This window comes from Betta splendens, chromosome 1 (genome assembly GCF_900634795.4).
Source record: "Betta splendens chromosome 1, fBetSpl5.4, whole genome shotgun sequence".
Classification (NCBI taxonomy): Eukaryota; Metazoa; Chordata; class Actinopteri; order Anabantiformes; family Osphronemidae; genus Betta; species Betta splendens.
The window spans coordinates 15,729,340-15,747,524 of NC_040881.3; the positions used below are offsets into that span (position 1 = coordinate 15,729,340).

The following is an 18,185-nucleotide window of genomic DNA, read 5'->3' on the forward strand; positions in this document are numbered from 1 at the left end:
AGTTGTAATTGTAATAGATATATTGTACAACACAGATAGATAGAGACATTCTAATGGCTAAAGCATGTAAATGAAGACTGCTTTTGCTCATTTTTTGATTGCTGGGATTTTGGTTTAAGTGTTGTTAAACTGCATTGACTGACTTTTAAACTTGCACTATTTATTGCAGCAAGTTAAAACATTCCCTGGTCCTTTTATTTGCACCTCACTGGGTTCATGAATATTATATTAGAGGTGGCCAACCCCCGGCCTCTAGACTCCATGTCCTTTTAGCTTCCCACTGTTAGTTACCTGAAATATGATTGCCAGGTGTATTCAATGAGGAGTGAGTGCACAGAAATCAAGCCTGACTGTGGCTCTAAACATAAAAGTACATGTAATGGTTTCACATTTTCCCAGATAAAAAATTAGAGATGTTGTACAATATTCTCAGATGGTGTTCTCTATACCATCACCGAATGAAAGGCCTGTTCAGGTTGGTATACTTGCAGTTACCCTCATACATCAAGAATAGATCGTGTTTGTCTGTGGTAAACAACGCAACCAATCTGTTGCCCACATGAACAACATTGTAAATGCGCCCTTTACAGCTTAACAGATGATCTATATATTTTGTGAATCAAGTCTGTTTTCTCTCAACAAGAATCAAACAGGAACGAAAGTGGAATCAGACTAAACAGACAACACATGGTGCCAACAGATGGAGAGGTGTGAGGCCGGAGTTTCATAGGTCCACGACAGACTGATGGAGTACATCAGAGTCCACGGAAGACAGTTGAGAGAGGGAGGTGAATGCAGTTCTCAGTTATGGGGGGAAATTGTCACCATCTGAATAAACAAACAAACAATCTTGTTTCCTTCCTCACTCAGCAGGATACCAACTTCCCAAACTGTCCCTGAATGTAGCACAAGCCCCCGAAAGCATCTGGAGCCTCTCAAAAGTTGCATCAAATAAATCTTTAATTACGAAATAATTAATGGAAAAGAGATTTATTTAGTTATTTAATTTCATTTAGTCTAAACACAATGACAGCATTCCACCACTGTTGATGTATTGTTTGTTATTAGAATAATTCCAGTGATTTATATTGTCCACAAAAAAAACTGAAGGAAGATAGATTTGAATCCTCAATATCATTGATTCAGATTCTGTGCAAAGGACAAAGTACTATGAATCTATGTCCAAAAATAAGCTTCAGAATTTACTGATATTTGAATTCAACACAGAGAGTTGTTTTATGTAATCCATCCTTATGTTACATTTCATTTTACATTGCCTACAATTTTATACAAAATACAGCAAGATAACCCGAGCAAACTGCCTTATAACAACTAACCGTAATAACACTAACGGTATTGTAAAAATAGACTACATCTTGGTAAATCATTGGTAAACTGAACAAAGGGCAGGAGAGAGAAAATGAAGATGCTCGAACTCCAAAAAGTCTAGAATTTAGATTCCATCAGACGTTCAAAACTACTTTAAAGGTAGTCTGGCGATACAAATGGGACAGAAGAGTGGACGGACACAAGAGGCGTGTCAGGCTTGAGAGCGCTTTTGGCGTGAGACCGACGCCCCGCGAGGAACGTCAGCCAACCATAATAAGGATTGGCTCGCGGGAGTGGGAGTAGTGGGTGGAGAGGGGGCAACTTCAAATAAATTCCCCCGTCGCTCGCAGCTCCTGAGGACCAGACCCAGGACGCAACAGGTCGAGACTGAAGCCGCGAAGCAGGGCTCAACGACGGATTCCTACGTGCGTAATGAAGATTTGTTGGATGAGGTTCGGAACCATTTAGAATCGAAGAGATGCGGAGAGGACACGTGCACTTTTGAAACGAGTGCTCCATCTCTCAGGGCATGATGGAGACCTTTACCCTGCGCTCCTTCAACACATCTGGCGTGAGCCGTCAATTCCAGCAGGTCTCCGTGCGTTTTCAAAGAACTCACCTCTCCGTCGGCTCTTAGGACATGCGGTTTTTAACCCCTCACACCCTCGCACGCAGGTTTCCCCATAGAAATTAGACATGCAGAGCCGCGTCGCGTCCGCGGTGCGCTGCTGCGTGCTGCTGCTCCTGATCCACGTGAGCGCAGCGGCGGAGGCGAGGAGGGTGCGCGGCGGCCGCGCGGAGAGCCGCCGCGTGCAGCAGCAGCAGCAGCAGCAGCAGCAGCAGCAGCAGCAGCAGCAGCCTCGCGCGCACAGGGAGCGCGCGGATGGAGCCGAGAGCTTCCCGCTGGACTTCACAGCCGTGGAGGGAAACATGAACGACTTCATGGTGCAGATAAAGAACCTGGCGCAGTCACTGTACCCGTGCTCCGCGCAGAAGCTGGACCACGACATGAAGCTGCGCTTCTTGCAGAATGTCTCCGTGACGTGCAACGACGGGTCACCGGCCGGGTGAGTGACGGCCTGCGCTACGCTCTAGCGTTTGAGAATAGCCCTAAGCCGCTGATCGTATGTTGGGGGTCGCGTTAAAGCCACGACGGGGCACGGGCTCAGTTCCGCACTGTTTCACCCAGAAATGAAGTGATGCTGCGAGTTGAGTCCCACGCCTTTGATTCCAGGGTCGCTCCGGATGTGACCAAACTGGATCAAAGAAGCAGATCACAGAGAGGTGCTGTTGATCACAGTCTACTGACTGAGGGGCTCATTAGATAGCGGTTGAAGCCTGTTATCAACCTTAAAGGATAACACTTCATATTTATGATACAGGACTTCACAGGGCACTACATGTTTTACTTATAGTTTTATTGGCATGTATAGCATGTATGTAAGTTTTACAACTTAGGACCTAGTCTGCAGCAGTTACCTGCTGTAAACTCTGAACTGCAGCACTTACTGTAATCAGAGGTAGAGGTCATTTTAAAAGTCATTCAGTTGCATTCAGTTGTTTTTTTATGCTCACGGACCGAAACTTTAACATAAATGGAAGAACAGCATGGAGGCTTTGAATCAGGTTTTTGGGAAGAGTTTAAGTGTGTGATACACAAATACATTTAAAATGACTTGTCTTCATTTGCAGATACTACATCAAGGAGTCTAAAGGCAGCAAGAGGTGGCTCGTGTTCCTAGAAGGTGAGAGCTGGTAAAACAAAGCTGACGAGGAGCTTTGCACAGTGTAATCTGTTAACAGCAGTGTGTGTGTGTGTGTGTGTGTGTGTGTGTGTGTGTGTGTGTGTGTGTGTGTGTGTGTGTGTGTGTGTGTGTGTGTGTGTGAGATCAGGTGGCTGGTACTGTTTCAACCGACAGACGTGTGACAGCAGGTATGAAACGATGAGGGGACTGATGAGCTCCACCAAGTGGCCAAAAACCAGAAGAGGTAACACACAGCAGAATCAGCAGTCCCTGCACAGAAACACACATGCATGTGGCAGCTTCTCCTTAAAGTGAACGTCAACACACTCTGGATGACAGACATGAGTTTTCATTAAATCTCATACTCTGGTTATTTCCATCCAGCCTCAGGGACTGAGTTGTACACTTATTTGTGTACAACTCTCCCTGAGTCTGCGTGTTATTGCTGACCAAACAGTTCCTAATGTTAATGTTAATGTTTAATTAGTATCCACACACACAGCTACACATCAGCTTCATTGAATTTTAACTGCCCAAAGCGCTTTTCAGCTGGTCTCTGTGAAGGACACTTATCCACAAAGTGAACATTGTCGGCTTCACTTCACAGGAACAGGAATTCTGTCTCCTCAGCCGGAGGAGAACCCTCACTGGTGGAACGCCAACGTGGTGTAAGGCTTCACTCTTCAATTTGCTCCTAGCATGTTGAACATTAGAGATGCTTTATGAATGAGACCTGAAAGAAAACATCTAACTGGATTGTCCTGTCCTGTAGATTCATCCCGTACTGCTCCAGTGACGTGTGGAGCGGAACAACCGCGAAGACAGATCACAGTAAGACACAGTAAATCAGCAGGTTGTACCTGTGTCTGTTTACAAGAACAAACAAAGGAAGAAGAAAGAGAATGTCTGTGTTTTTCTCTCTCAATGAATGATGATGTGTTTTCAGGTGATTATGCATTTATGGGCTCTCTGATCATCAAGGAGGTGGTGAACGAGCTGCTGACTAAGGGTCTGGATAACGCCAAGGTTCTTCTTCTCGCTGGAAGCAGGTGTGTGTGTGCGTGTGAGACCATTAGTACCTGTCTAATGTTTGGAGATGACCAGCTGATCGCTCACCTGTCCCCTCTGTTACCAGTGCGGGCGGTGCCGGCGTGCTGGTTAATGTGGACCAAGTAGCAGAGCAGCTGGCGTCACAGGGACACAGGGGGGTGCAGGTCAGGGGCCTGGCGGACTCTGGATGGTTCCTGGACAACAAGCAGTACAAATTCACCGACTGCCTGGACACCATCAGCTGTGCCCCAACCGAGGCCATAAGGAGAGGAATCAGGTGAGAGGCGGATGGATGGATGCGTGGTAGGACGTTCACCAGCAGGGCAGACGGGTTCATCATTTGCTGTGGAGCAGGTACTGGGGCGGACTGATGCCAGAAAGCTGCAGACAGGCCCACGTGGGAGAGGAGTGGAACTGTTTCTTTGGATATAAAGTCTACCCCACATTAAAAAGTGAGTGACAACACTCCCCCAAGCTTCCCCACGAAGGTCTGTGTGCTAGTAAAGTCCGGCCCATTTCTTGTGTCCAGGCCCAGTGTTTGTGGTGCAGTGGCTGTTTGACGAGGCCCAGTTGACGGTGGACAACATCCACCTGACGGGGCAACCTGTGCACGAGGGCCAGTGGAGGTACATACAGAACCTGGGGCAGGAGCTGAGGAGCACGCTCCAGAGCGTACCGTAAGGACCGCACTCGCACACATACGTGTACAAACGCACACAAGAGGGTAATGTCGCTTTCGTTAACCATTGTTTCTATTATCAGGGCAATGTTTGCACCGGCCTGTCTGTCTCACGAGCTCATCACTACAAGGTGAGTACAACACCACGCTTACATTGGCCCAGCGCTCTGAGCCGACCCTCCATCACCACGTCTCCCCCTCCCCGCAGTCACTGGATGGACATTCAGGTGAAAGGCACGTCCCTCCCCCGAGCCCTCCACTGCTGGGACCGCAGCCTCCAGGATCAGCTCCCCATCAACGGCAGCCACGGCAACCGCAGCACCCAAAGGCCCAAGGCGCCGCCTGTCAGGGGTTGCCCTCTACATTTGATTGACAGCTGCCCGTGGCCTCACTGCAACCCGTCCTGCCCGACTATTCGCGACCAGCTGACGGGACAGGAGATGACTGTAATCCAGTTCCTGAAGCACATGGGCTTTGACGTGCAGAAGATGGCGCAGCAGCAGGGCATGGACCCCAGGAAGCTACTGGGCATGCTCAGCAATGGGAACTGAGTCCCCACTTTACTGTAAACCAGTAAGGCCACAAAAAGGTGCTGAAGCGATAAGTGAAAGCGAAGAATAAGCTGATGTTTGCTTTTTTTTTTTACAGCATTCAAAAAGCTGGATGACTCGAGAACTCGAATGCCTGATGAGTTCTAAAGCTGCCAGAGTCAAATACAATTAAACGAGAAAGTCTGAGCTCAACACAACATATGGGTTCACATGTCCTAGCTTTTACATGCAGATGTCAGATTGAGGTGCACAAAAACACACCAGCAGCCAAGGGCGGTATGTGTTCTGTATAATCTGTGTACACAGTAAAGGCCACCGTGGTCGTCTGAAACGGGAAAGCACAGGACTGGAAACACCTCCCAGTTTGTGTTTCAGGGTTCTAATACACATTCATCTGTGGTGCTGCAGTTTCTACTCTTCACCAAATATGCTGCTTTTTCTCATCTTAGAAAACATATTTAATGGGTAATAATTTCTAAATGGTACAAAGGTTAATATTTTGTTTTCAGGCCACTGTAAAGTGCTTGTATATTTATTTTTCTACTGAAAATATATTTTATATGTATATATATTTTATAGCCAGGTTTAGTTAAGCTAGTGCTATAGTGTCTCCATACATTTAAGTTTGTATAAAACAACTAAGCTGATAGTACAAACTGTGCCCACAGTGTGTTTAGCCTGATAATATATTTAATATCTGTTTGTGTGCTGTAGCAGAGCCCACCATAAGAAAAGAATACAAATACACAAGATAAAAACATAATTTAATTACAATACTATGACAATACAGTTGCATTCAGCAGCTCAGAATTGTATTTTTTAATCACACTCATACATCCAACACCATCCAGTTTATCTGTAACATACTGAAAAAAACTATTTTATAACAGAAGTATAAAAACAACAGAAAATTGTATGAGAAATAAAAAAATCTGTTCACATTTAGTATGAAAGTGCTTCTCTGAGAGATGATGAATCTCTTCAATCCAATGACACGGTTATATTGTGTTTTCCTGCAAACAGATGTCACCTCTTCAATTGTTTAATCTTTTCTCAGTTTTGTTGTCTTGCACAGTTAACATTTACAATGTCCACTGTGACTAAGGTCAAACATTTCATCTATATTTGATAATATATAAAACAGAAAGCTTTGTTTCACCTAATATAGACATGACTAGTTTTTAGCCACTTTACAACCCACCAAATGCATAAACCATTTGGTTTTAATCCTATTTACAGTTGCCAGTACATGTGTCAGTTATGTTACATACTTTTCTAGGCAGTGATTGTCAGATGTGAGAAGACTGGGCTCATAGTGTCAGGGTTTGCCATCTCAACAGTTTGAGTCCTAAAGGAGAAAAAGCACAGAGGGATGTACAAAATAAACCCAAGCAAAGCTTTAAAAACCGAGGGCAGCTGCAGATTCAGGTGATAATACCACACATCACTACAGGTGACAATGTGTCAAAGTGTTCATGGTTATATTTAATCTACTGTACAACTATTAATTACAATTATATTGAAATCTTACCTGACGTCGGGGTCTTCTACTTTGAGTTCGCTTATTCTCATGGATGGACTGGAGGCTAGTGATTAAAAACTTTTTATCCTCTCCCTCCTGAACAGATTCAACAAGGAAAGGTAGAAGATCGTCATCGGCTTATGAGTAAGATGTCTGTAAATTATTATTTGTGTGATATCTTACATTTTCTATCTGTCTCTGTAGTAAACTGATTATTGTCCTCTGTCCATCTACCACCTGACTGTGGAAGTAGATGACGATGCTGAAAAGACATTAAGGATTAGATTAATACAAGCAGCACATGACAACAGATCAACACTGAGCTCAGAGATAATGCAGCCTGAAATGTGGAAACCACATGGCGCAGCTGTGTTTTGTGTACTCACAGAAAGATGCCTGCTCCCACAAACAGAAACAGAGGGTTTTCCACCAGGAAGGCATGAGCCCTAGCCAGCACACTCAGTTTGGGATTGTCTTTTTCCAGTTTTTCCATCAAGTGCTTCCCTGCCTGGATCATTGTTTTGAGCCCGCGAAATGGGCCGCAGGATGAGGAGGGTGTGATGCTGATACATAAGACAGTCAGACATAAGACTTGGCCATGAGCCCAGCTACACTGTACTTTGACAATTCAAATTGCAGTATTAAAGATGCACTTGCTGGAAAAACAAAATGTTTAGTGGATTTCATTCAAATTTATACAAAATACGCCTACACATGTACTGTAAATGAGTGCATGTGAATGAGTACCTCCACATGGTGTATGTGACACAAACAGAGGCCCCGAGGAAGGAGGGAAAGCAGAGAAGAGTGATGAAGATGGTGGTCATCTGGCTGACTCGGTACGGTTTCCTTGGAGCCTGACAGTTGATCATTACACTGCCCTGAAACAAAAGTTAAGATTATAATTGACCCATTATTTGTTTATCTGGAGGGTCTCCTTTGCCTCTGCAGCCTCTCTGAAGCTGCATAGTATTAAAAAATATATATTTATTCAACATATACTGAATAGTGTCAATATTGACTTCCATTATTCATAAAGTGAGAAGCAAAATATATTTGGGGCCAAGATTTTCAATTTAAGGTTTTATAAACACTACAACTGAAAAAAATGAACATACCATCTTAATGTAGAAGAGCAGCCAGAGCTTGATAATCTGCACTGCAGGTAGGAGTGGAGTGAAGAGAACACCAACCCTGAAAACCAACGCTTATTGTCATTACCCAGAAACCCTTTGGTTTGATCTGCAGTAGAGTGGAGAGCAGTAAGATCCATCCGTACCAGGCCAGTGTCTGCCCGTAGATTAGTTCAAGGACATTCCTAGCAATATCAAACTCTGGTTTCCTCCTTCTTTTTAGCACCTTTTCTGAGAACAATCTGTAGACCAGAGGAGAAATGAGGTGGCATAACAGAATATAAAATAAAAAAAGAATCACAAAAGGTTTTTTACTGAATGACCCACCTCCAAAGGAACTCTCCAAACAAGGAGTCCAGTGCAGTGAAGATGAAGTCCATAAGAAGAAAGCGATAAAGCTCCTGGCCAACAAAACTCTCCCAGCACTGAAAACAATGTTATAAAAATGATATAAACATTATGTACTTAGTAAAGATGATAAACATCTGTCCTATTAGTACAAAAGTAAAGTGATCTTGTTGGTATTACCGTTAGGCCAATACTTTGAGGATCAGCAGCCACCCGACCCAGCCAGTGGTAACACAGGATGCCAAGCACACTTACTTTCAGCATGAGGTTCCTATAAAATCACAAACAACAGGTTGACTAGTAATTCAGTAACGTCCTCCATTCAAATACAGTCTTTTCTTGCAGTATGTTCTTTTGCAGCCTACCTGAGGATACCTGAGCATACCTGCTGAGGGAAATATATGTGTACGTAGACGGTGAGTCGTATTCCTCCATCCAGGCTACAAGGTTGAATAGGCCGGGCAGCAGCATGTTGATGAGTGACACAACCACAGGCAGAGCCAGCAGCTTGGCCTCGTCCAACAGTGGGTTCCTGTTGGCATTCCTATTCCGAGAGAGTTGCTGCAGGTCCTGTGGGGACATAACGCATATTACTGTAGACCCAGTTGGTGGACGGCTCGGTTTGGAACTAGGTGATGTGCTCTTCACATGCCCTGCAGGCTCAAGCTCATTTATGTGTGATTCCACCTACTGTGTGTGTAAAGTCGCTGACTGCTGGTGTACGAGTGTAAAAAAAACTCTGCTTGTTTGCTACAGAATCAGTAAAGAGGAAATAGACCTGGGTGTAACAGAAGGAGAATAATTGGTTGAAGTCACTTAAAATACATCTGGCTCACCTGATGAATGTAATCAGAGAAGTAGTAAATGGCAAACACACTGCCAATGGTGGCTGCTATGCAAATAGTCCATGCCACACCATGGACCATCATCCTCCACAGCTTCTGACACACAGTGGTGCTGGTATCTCCCTGCTTCACTTCCGCCAACAGCTCCTACAGAGATGTAATGATGGAAGGAGAGAAAGAGAAGGGAGAGACAAACACAGGATTACTTACATGGCAGCAGAAGTGTGCATCTTTGTTTTCTTTATGTCTTCTTTTACCTTGATCTGGGTGCAGATATTATCAGACATGAGTTTGACAGAGGATTCCCTGACGACCCTGAAGTCCCAGGAGCAGAAGACCTTCATGGCGAGGATACTTTGAGACTTGTCGATTCGGAAGCTTTGACCAAAGGACTTAGACATGCTTTTACCAGAATTAAGACAAAACCATAGATAAGATAGAAAATGAGCATCTATCACATCTGAGGCAAATTGTTTTAACCATTTTGATCATGTTTAGTGGTGCCTTCGAGGCCTCTCTCTAAGAAAACTGTACCTGTAGACAAGGATGATACATGTGAAAAATAAGGCCATTCCTATTGTGAAAAAGTATGCGAGTGGCATGTTGTAAGAGAGGTTATTCCACACACAGTCAGGCTTGGTTCCATTGGCCATAATGTGTCCTCTAGCATCATTCCTGCCACTCATCCGTAGCGTGTCGTTACAGTAGTATCCATAATACATCACAGTATCTGAGAAATAGCCCTGGGAAGACAGGAGATAGAGATGTTTAGCTTTTAGTGTTACCCCCATTTGAACAACATTGTGTATTATAATCTTTAAAACAAAAATATAGATTTGACAGTTACAAATTGTGCTGAAAATTACTGAATGCAAGAGTATATGTTGCAATTTACCTGAAATTCAAACCAGGGTCACAAAATTATGTTTGGATGTACATGTCCTGAATTAAAATGTATCAAGGACACATCATTGTGATGACTGAAAGACAAACTTCCAAGAGAAGCAAAACCTGTGTGTACCAATAGCATCTTTGATATTTAGATGTCATCACCATGTAAACTAAGTCAGCTGATCACACATTAAGAATGTGACAAGCGTGTGAGAGTTGCTGCAATAACTTGCGGTAAGCAACTTACCGCTCCAGTGACGAGCTCAAGTCCTTTGAAAGTACGATTCTCAGTGGGTGACACTGGAGAGTGCACTGCTTGAGGCAAAACCAAGAATGTACCAGTCACTAGGAACAGGAAAAGGTTGAAGAAGAGTAGGGTCTTGAGAAAGACGAAGTAGGAGAGCACTCCGGTGCCGAATCGTCCACCCACTCTCTTGAGTGCCACTTGCCACAAGTGGAGGGAGTGCAGGAAGGACAGCCAGCTGTACCAGCCTCGCCTCACAGCCTAAGACGGCCCAGAGTGAAAGAACAAGAAACATTCTGTTGTTTCAAAAACACTGACAAAAATCTGTCCAGAGTTGCAATAAAATAAAAGAATTTCTTTAGACAAAAGTGCGTGCACACATTCATTTATGGTTGAATCCATTCTTGACTCTAAGTCAGTCCCTCAGAGTTGTAAATAATTGAGTAATAGAATGTTTGCATCAACACCACCGACAGGAAATGCCCTCTGAAACCCATTAACGGTCATAAGGATTAAGTTGTATTGTGTTTTTGTATGTTGTTGTGTTCTTTTGAGAATTTGAGGGATCTTATTATCTACAGGGACTTAAATAACATTGTCTTAAGGGAAGGGTCTCAGGATGAAATATTCAGCTGTGCTACGGCACGGATCAGATTACATATTCAATATTTTTACCATTATCCTTCTCCTATTCACGTTAATGAAATCCACTGTATTATTTCCGCAGGTATTAGTTTAAGTGATGTTTGACTTTTACGTATCTATGGAATTAGTGTTTCTTTGCTAAACACAATACCACGAGTCTTGTTTTGTTCTTGTTTTTACATTTGCTCTGACCACCTTATGCATAATAAATTATTGCTGCTGTGGTGAGTGGTTTGTTACTATTTTATGTCTTTACTTTCTATCTTTGGGGGAGGACTGTAAAGGACTTTGTGCTACATTGCATTGTATGTAAGGTGCTATAGAAGTAAACACTTAGATTGGTTGATTGATACAACTCCTGACTTAGCACAAAGTGCAAAACTTAGTCCTCACTTCGATAGCTGTGGATCCGTGGATCATTACAACAAATGCGTGTACTTTGGAAGACTAGCAATAAAAAGTGAATCAGTAATGAAGATACTGTATGCTCTCAATGTCTTCATAAGCTCAAGTGTACTGAAAGCTGGTGTGTTTCTGGTGAACTCACAGAAAGAACGCAAATTTTAAGGTCACTGCAACAAGTGACCCTCTTGCTGGATTTTATTTGCGTCTCCCTATCCAAGACTGACTTCCTGTCAACAGACAAACACGCAGGAAGAGTTGGGCATTATTCGAATAATATTCACAAGTCAAAAGCACAATCTAAACATCTGTAATTAGAACAAGGACCACACAAACCTCAGATCACTCTTATCAGACATACTGAGAGGCATCTCTCTGAGCATCCGGACTCTGTCACCCACTGCCAGGTTCCGCAGATTGTTCACCAGCTGTTCCTTTTTACTCACTAAAACACACAGAAAGGAAGTTAAGCCACGTCAATAAGTTGTCAAAGACAAATTAATGTATATCCTATTGCGTCCTCACCCTTTGCATCAATTGCATATGTGCAGGAATCTGTCTCAATGCCGTAGCCTAGTATGCTTGGTCTGGCAGAGCGAGAGAAGTCACGGATGGAGGGTCTGCTCTGCCTGCGTCTCCGAAGCTGCAGAGTCCTGTTGTAGTACTGAGAGATGATGGCTCCCCTGCTGCGGCCTGACACAACAGAAACAGAGGACTGTTTAGAGACACTTAGCTGTCTTTGTTTAACTGACTTCTGCAAACATGACTATCTCTATATTTTATAATTTTGAAATGGGAAAAAAACACTAAAGGCTAAAAACTATAAATAAGTCTGACAGACACTTCAGACGCTTCAGTGAATCCACTGTTTAAATACCTGTCAGAAGAAGATGAACATGTACATTGATACACTATATGTGGCTGTCAACAGAACGTGTTTACAGCAGAAAATGTGTCATGTGTTGAAGCTAAAATCTATCAAACTATCCCAACAAACTTGATGAACCACATGATCTGTCACGGACAGTGACAGGAAGATGACGAACTGCTTCCCCATGAAACTCCACTCACCAGAAAACAGCTGATTCTTCTCTTCAAAAGAGCAGCGTACGTAGCATGAGTGAGAGCCAAAGCTCAGAGGACTGATGTGTAATTAGTTATGAATAGTGATTTTATAGCACTTTTAACAAATGCAACTATTCATATACATAATTAAAAAAATGTGAATTTTTTCAGGAACTTCGATCCAGAGTCTATGTCTGCCACTAACCCACTAAAACCTATTTAAGCATACAGTCAAAAAAGGTCACTGTAAAGTAATAGTAGTAATCAAATAGTAACCCAAACTCAAATAGTCACTGTTGTTTCACAGGCTTTGCTGAACCCACCAATGGTGCGACTGGGCATAGAGGACAAAATCTTCAAGGTGTCTGAGGACCAGCGTTCATCCACCAGGGGGTCTGTCAGTCTTTCATCACTGTCCCAATCCTCATTCTGGTCTTCAAAGTCATATCCAGGGCTGGATAGATAGGCCACATCGTCTTTGGGATAAAAAAATTAAAGGTACATGTAGGCATGTGGGCAAAAACCAAACATCATTATATTCTAAACATGACAGGTTTTGATTAGTGATATCAGTAGCAGAGACATGTTGACCAAAGATTCTCAAATTACTTCCATGACAAGTGACACTGTTACTTCCAGCTTACTGTTATTCATTTTTTGGCTTTAGTGACCAGATTATTATAAACACATTTCACCATAGTTACATACAGAGATGTGACCAAATACAGTACTGTATGTGCTTTGAAACAGTACCTCGACCCTCCTCATCCAGGTCTCTCTGCAACTGCTGCAGCTCAAAGGCATCGTACTGTCCTTCATCCTGACTCTGCTCTGCTATCAGCTGGTTAAATGAGTCATGAACAACTTCCTCGTCCACTGGGCTCCTTGCAGAGGGACGCGTGGACATCAGTACAGACAAATGACACAAGAATAGGCTTAAATAAATGCATGATCCTTGTCTCTGTATTTTAAAGGTGCACAGTCACAATAAAAAAGTGCATTTAACAAGAAATAAATAAATTGCAAAGCCCAAATTCCTTCTTTACTTTACAAAGATAGCACAGGAAATGTACCCCACATAGGACAATCAAGGCTATTTTTAAATGAAGCAGTTGCTTTGCCTTCCCATTGGAAGTCAAAAAAGACATCAAACCACTTCTAATCCTGCAGTAGCTGTTCCTTTCTTGCTCTCCTCCCACCGACTTCATGCTAAACTACTGGAAAATAACAACTAAACAGAAAAACGAATGTGTAAAAAATAAAGCGGATGAACACGGTGCGAAAGAGATAGGGCTAAACTTACTCTAGTACTGCGTCCATATGGAGGTCGTTCAGGTTAAAGTTAACATTATGAGCCATTCTTCTGCCCTGAGGATCACAGTCTTGCCCGTTCAGACCTGCAGTCTCCTCCCACCATGGTGTTTGTTGTCTACCTGAAAGGGGAGGGGTTGGCAGTCAGTGAGAAGGAGAGAAAAGGAAGCAAATGCCAACACTCATGCTTGGAAAGCTCAAGTCATGTTACTGCCTGTCCAGTGGCGGTTCCACTGGAATTTGAGCATATAGACATTCATGATTTTTAGAAGGGCATTAATATGGAGTCAAATTATCGTTTATCGGACAATAATAAACACGTTTACTTTAACAATGGTTTTAAATAGCCTGATATGTAATACAGTTGTTAGACAGGCTTGGATTTCAGTGCAGGATCTTGGTGCTTCCTGCTCATGTCACCAGTACCAAAAACACAGGCAGAAAGCTTGGTCTGCGAAATCTCGATAGTTTAATTAGTTCACAGCTCTTAGGGAAATTGTTAGATCCCTTTGTAAATCTTAAATGAAGCAGATACAACCAGTTGAGACCTTCTTCAGGATTTTATTTGCAAGGAGTGAGCAGTTTACAGCAAAGGCAACTTCCTCTCACTGAAGAGAAGACAAGGATTCAGCTCATAATATGTATTGCATTCTGGGAGGTGCATAGTCACACAGTACGTGGGAAATGTTTCCTGCACAAAGCAAGCATTGGGCTCATCAGATAAGGATGCTACACACCGGTACTCCCTATTTCTTGCAGAGCAGAAGGGAGGAAACTTCAAAGCCATAGCACAGCTTACGAGGCTTCAGCAGATCAGCAAAATAAATTCCAACAATGTTTCATTGATTAAATGCAGTATTTTTCCAACAACAGCATTCACTTTCAGCTGAGACCTGCACCGCTCTTACTCTGCCTCACTTCACCCACAGTAATGTGATGGCGCCTGCCAGCAGGTAACAGGCAAATCGGTGAAGGACAAGACGCTCCTGATCGTTCACTAAAAATACGACACAAAATACAAGTTAAACACTACGCTTCATCCACAGATACCTGTCGCAGAGAGCGACAGGGAACGTAACCCAAGGCATTGACAGGGACAGCTAACAGGATGTCACCCAGGTAAAACAACTCACCGGAAGTTGTTAATCAGTTAACATGGTCACTTTTTCATATGGATCACATACACACACTTGTATTTACATCTTAGTGGGGACCATTGACATAATGCTTCCCTAGCCCGTTACCCTAACCCTCACAACTAAAGGGAAACGTCAAACCTTTGCTCTAATCAGAGTCAAACCTCAATTCTAACCCCCCCCCCCCCCCCCCACACACACACACACACACACACACAGAGTAATTATTATAAAGACAAAATGATGTAAATATTACATCATTTTGTCCAGACCCCAATAAGAAACCCCATTGTGGCAGTCAGATGATGCAGTGTCACCAGTGAAATAAATATTCATAGGCGGAGACAGAATCCTGCATTGTCAGAGTTCACAGAGTGGCACAGACTGTTTCGCATTTAGAGGAAGAGCGATGGTTCCCGTTTGTGATTTTCAAGGGCTAAAGCTACTCCTCCCTTAGTTTAGTGACAAATGAAGAAAACTAGAAACAACAAACTGAAGGCTACTGGGAAAATGTTCTTTGGACACATGAAGCCAAAGCAGAACTTCCTGGTGACCATTACTTCATTTAAAGCTGCAACGTGTTATATGTTACAGATACTAGCAAAGTAATGCAACCCCCTGGTCATATACATGGCATTATTTACTATCTGTCTTCAGCATTACCCTGCTCTTTGGAAGCAATGCAAAGAAACATGTGACATACACTGCAGCGCCTAATCATAGGTTGACACTGCAAGGCAATGTACTATGCAGCGCTTTAAAATATTCATCTATGAGTTGACAATCAGGTTTTACAAGGCATCGCACAACAGCGAGTCGTTTAAGCTAGGCAGTAGATAGTTTATAATGTATGCAGATTGATAGTTTATCATGTATGCAGATTGAATGGAGGATAGGAAAGATGAATAGGTAGACCATTTCTCCTGACTACCACTACTGCTCTTCTACTACTACAATTGTCGTAAAAAAATATGGTCTTCAAATTTGAAAACATCATCATGTTATAACAACCTATTTCTGATTTGATAAAAAAATCATTACAGAGATTTTAATTAACAGGACATTTTGTCAGTAATTAGATTTTTCAACATAGTTGATGGATATTTGCTCAAACTACACAACATCACGTATGTATTTAAAACACTTATAGTAAGAAGAGCTTAAGTTACGACAAACGGTCCACTTCCTGTTTACAAGTACTTACAACAGAATGTTTTCCCAAACAGCTGTACTCATTAAAAACATCTGTTGCGCTTGTTAATGATGCTATGGTAAACACAAAGCACGTGTAAAAATTCTACATCAACGCATTCAATGTAAAAGCAGCCGTACGAGTGCATGATTTCATCAGTACACTTTCATTAAAACTGCATTACATGTATCTCAAATACAGAACAGACCCATCTGTTTCACATATACAAAGCAGGGAGGAGCCAACAAAACAGCTAAATTACTAAACATCTCAAAAATGTCCTTCAACCATTATGAACATGAATCTGTTTTTTTTTAACTTGCTGTTCAGTCTGTTGTACACATCTGCTCAGTCGACATGGCTTCACAGGGGGTCACAGTGCTGCAGTACACGACTGCCAAAAAAAACATGTGCGAACACAGTGGAACAGAATACAGCATGACTTAATGTGCATATGCCACACCACATACAGAATTGGAAGAAAACACATTCACAGTGAAGTCATCCTACAGTAGTGCTGCTAAACATCATCACATCACAAGTACAGTAGCAGGAAACGGAAAACATTACATCAGTAGATGTGAAGCATAGAAGTAAAAGGAAAGGAGGATAAAAGAATCTGTTCGCCCTGATAACTATGAAAGCCTGCAGGGAAATCAGTTCCCAGACTGATGAGAAGGGAGAACAGGGAGAGCATGGAGAGCAGGGAGGCGGCGGGGACATGGGAGTAAGTGGTTGTTTTAATATGTCAATGTGTTGTTTCAGGCATTCCAGTTGGTTCTGAGGGAAGAGCGGGACAGATGACACCTGCTATTCAGTGTCCACACAAAAAAACCCCGAGGCTCTAAGTTACAATGAAGGAACCAAAACTCAAAGCTGTTCACACAGCTGTGCAGGCGAACGCAGCCTGGCACGAATACAACGTAATTATAGGGTTCGTCTTCGTGAGACCCAGGATGTGATGGTCTCTAGGCTTCTTTCTGAATAAAAAGTCACACCATTGTACGTTTAGCGTTTACTGCACCGTGAAAACTCCACAGCACAGATGTTAGAAAAGTAACAGACCGACCTGTTAAAGGTCTTAGTTGTTACAACAGACCACAGAATCTTTGCACAACGCGAGACCAGAACTCAGTCACCCGCGTTAGTCTGTGTGAACGGCCGTGGGGCAGAACGCATCCACACCACGTAGCGAGCGAGACGAGGAACGTAACAATAACTTTAATGTCAGTCGCATTAAATCGCGGGGCGTGTTGTCGTCGCTGCTAGCTTAGCGTTACCTGTTAACGTTAACTACCGCTAACTCCTGGGCCGGTTGGTGGCGACCAGGTTGCGGGTGCGTTAATGAGTGGTAAAGTTTTATAGGCTTCGCAAACGTTAGGTGGTGACAGCGACACGGCTTTACGAAAGCCGGGCTTTTTTAAATAAGTGAGACGGGGGTACCGTCACAAACAGCGTAGCGCTCAGCGTAACCAAAGTTTTCAACTCACCTTCTCGTCGGGGGTGCGCTCATTTGTACGTCAGTCAAACTCATTTGCACGCGCAGACAGCTGGGAAGAAACCATTGTTTCTGATCGGAGGCGCGTTTCTAAATTAGCAGCAAGAAACAAAGTATCGGTCGCTTAAATCTTTAGATTACTCTAACAAGCACAGTTGCAAAGCTAATACGTGTGCTGATATAACAGTGACCGAACTTACTCAAGTGTGTTCTCCTCAAACTACGACGAACTAATTAACGTGACCCCCAGCAGAGTTGGAACGAATGGTTCGGTCCTGTTCGGGCTTGAAAAGCAGTATTTGCTTCATCAGACAATGGAAACTTGCTTGTGTCACGCAATGTCCGCTGGTCAGACCCCTAAATGAATCGTGTTTCCATCAGTTTACATGAAAAAATATGTGGCGAGTCTATGCTGAACGATATTAAAACATAACAGAAAGGCTATGATGCACAAACGTACCTGTTTCTTCAAGGGTGGCTGCTGTGTGGGTCCATCATGTTGTGGTTCTGTTTGTGGACTCGCTCAAAGTTCTCAAAGGCCACACCCTAGAAAATAGCCAGGAGGTTGTTTGCCTTCTCTTACATAAGATCAAGGCCAC

General features: G+C 43.1%; 2 protein-coding genes across 5 annotated transcripts; one reads left to right on the forward strand and one right to left on the reverse strand.

The window, feature by feature from the left end:
• Positions 1-1,640: 1,640 nt before the first annotated feature.
• Positions 1,641-6,299, forward strand: notum1b (notum, palmitoleoyl-protein carboxylesterase b). 3 transcript variants are annotated; one of them, XM_029148274.3, is made up of 12 exons: positions 1,641-2,396; positions 3,022-3,074; positions 3,223-3,318; positions 3,682-3,742; positions 3,847-3,905; positions 4,021-4,123; positions 4,210-4,401; positions 4,479-4,576; positions 4,654-4,801; positions 4,887-4,934; positions 5,012-5,376; positions 5,452-6,299. In XM_029148274.3, the coding sequence occupies exons 1-11, from the start codon at positions 2,026-2,028 to the stop codon at positions 5,352-5,354; spliced, it is 1,572 nt and encodes a 523-aa protein (XP_029004107.1). In that variant the 5' UTR covers positions 1,641-2,025; the 3' UTR covers positions 5,355-5,376; positions 5,452-6,299. The 3 variants fall into 3 exon arrangements, with proteins under 3 accessions (XP_029004107.1, XP_055358986.1, XP_029004099.1); XM_055503011.1 differs by having other exon boundaries at positions 1,641-1,921; positions 2,005-2,396; positions 5,012-6,299; XM_029148266.3 differs by having other exon boundaries at positions 1,642-2,396; positions 5,012-6,299.
• On the reverse strand, positions 6,100-18,112 carry tmc6b (transmembrane channel-like 6b). 2 transcript variants are annotated; one of them, XR_005897566.2, is made up of 24 exons: positions 18,047-18,112; positions 17,787-17,943; positions 17,579-17,676; positions 13,753-13,882; positions 13,203-13,333; positions 12,773-12,925; positions 11,910-12,077; positions 11,721-11,829; positions 11,530-11,614; positions 10,341-10,598; positions 9,737-9,945; positions 9,460-9,604; positions 9,194-9,349; positions 8,743-8,927; positions 8,538-8,628; positions 8,337-8,434; positions 8,156-8,251; positions 7,995-8,070; positions 7,624-7,757; positions 7,263-7,439; positions 7,060-7,138; positions 6,886-6,972; positions 6,626-6,702; positions 6,100-6,367 (listed from the first exon to the last, which is right to left on the reverse strand). XR_005897566.2 is itself a non-coding variant. In XM_029148196.3 (23 exons), the coding sequence occupies exons 4-23, from the start codon at positions 13,806-13,808 to the stop codon at positions 6,688-6,690; spliced, it is 2,508 nt and encodes an 835-aa protein (XP_029004029.1). In that variant the 5' UTR covers positions 13,809-13,882; positions 17,579-17,676; positions 17,787-17,943; positions 18,047-18,111; the 3' UTR covers positions 6,100-6,687. The 2 variants fall into 2 exon arrangements, 1 of the variants encoding a protein (XP_029004029.1); XM_029148196.3 differs by having other exon boundaries at positions 6,100-6,702; positions 18,047-18,111.
• Positions 18,113-18,185: the final 73 nt, after the last annotated feature.

Coding starts and splice junctions, on each gene's coding strand:
- notum1b (XM_029148274.3), top strand. CDS start 2,026: ATGCAGAGCCGCGTCGCGTCCGCGGTGCGCTGCTGCGTGCTGCTGCTC. Junction 2,397..3,021: donor AACGACGGGTCACCGGCCGG/GTGAGTGACGGC, acceptor CTTCATTTGCAG/ATACTACATCAAGGAGTCTA. Junction 3,075..3,222: donor GTGGCTCGTGTTCCTAGAAG/GTGAGAGCTGGT, acceptor GTGTGAGATCAG/GTGGCTGGTACTGTTTCAAC.
- tmc6b (XM_029148196.3), bottom strand. CDS start 13,808: ATGGCTCATAATGTTAACTTTAACCTGAACGACCTCCATATGGACGCA. Junction 8,435..8,537: donor CTCAAAGTATTGGCCTAACG/GTAATACCAACA, acceptor CATTGTTTTCAG/TGCTGGGAGAGTTTTGTTGG. Junction 6,973..7,059: donor TACAGAGACAGATAGAAAAT/GTAAGATATCAC, acceptor GAATCTGTTCAG/GAGGGAGAGGATAAAAAGTT.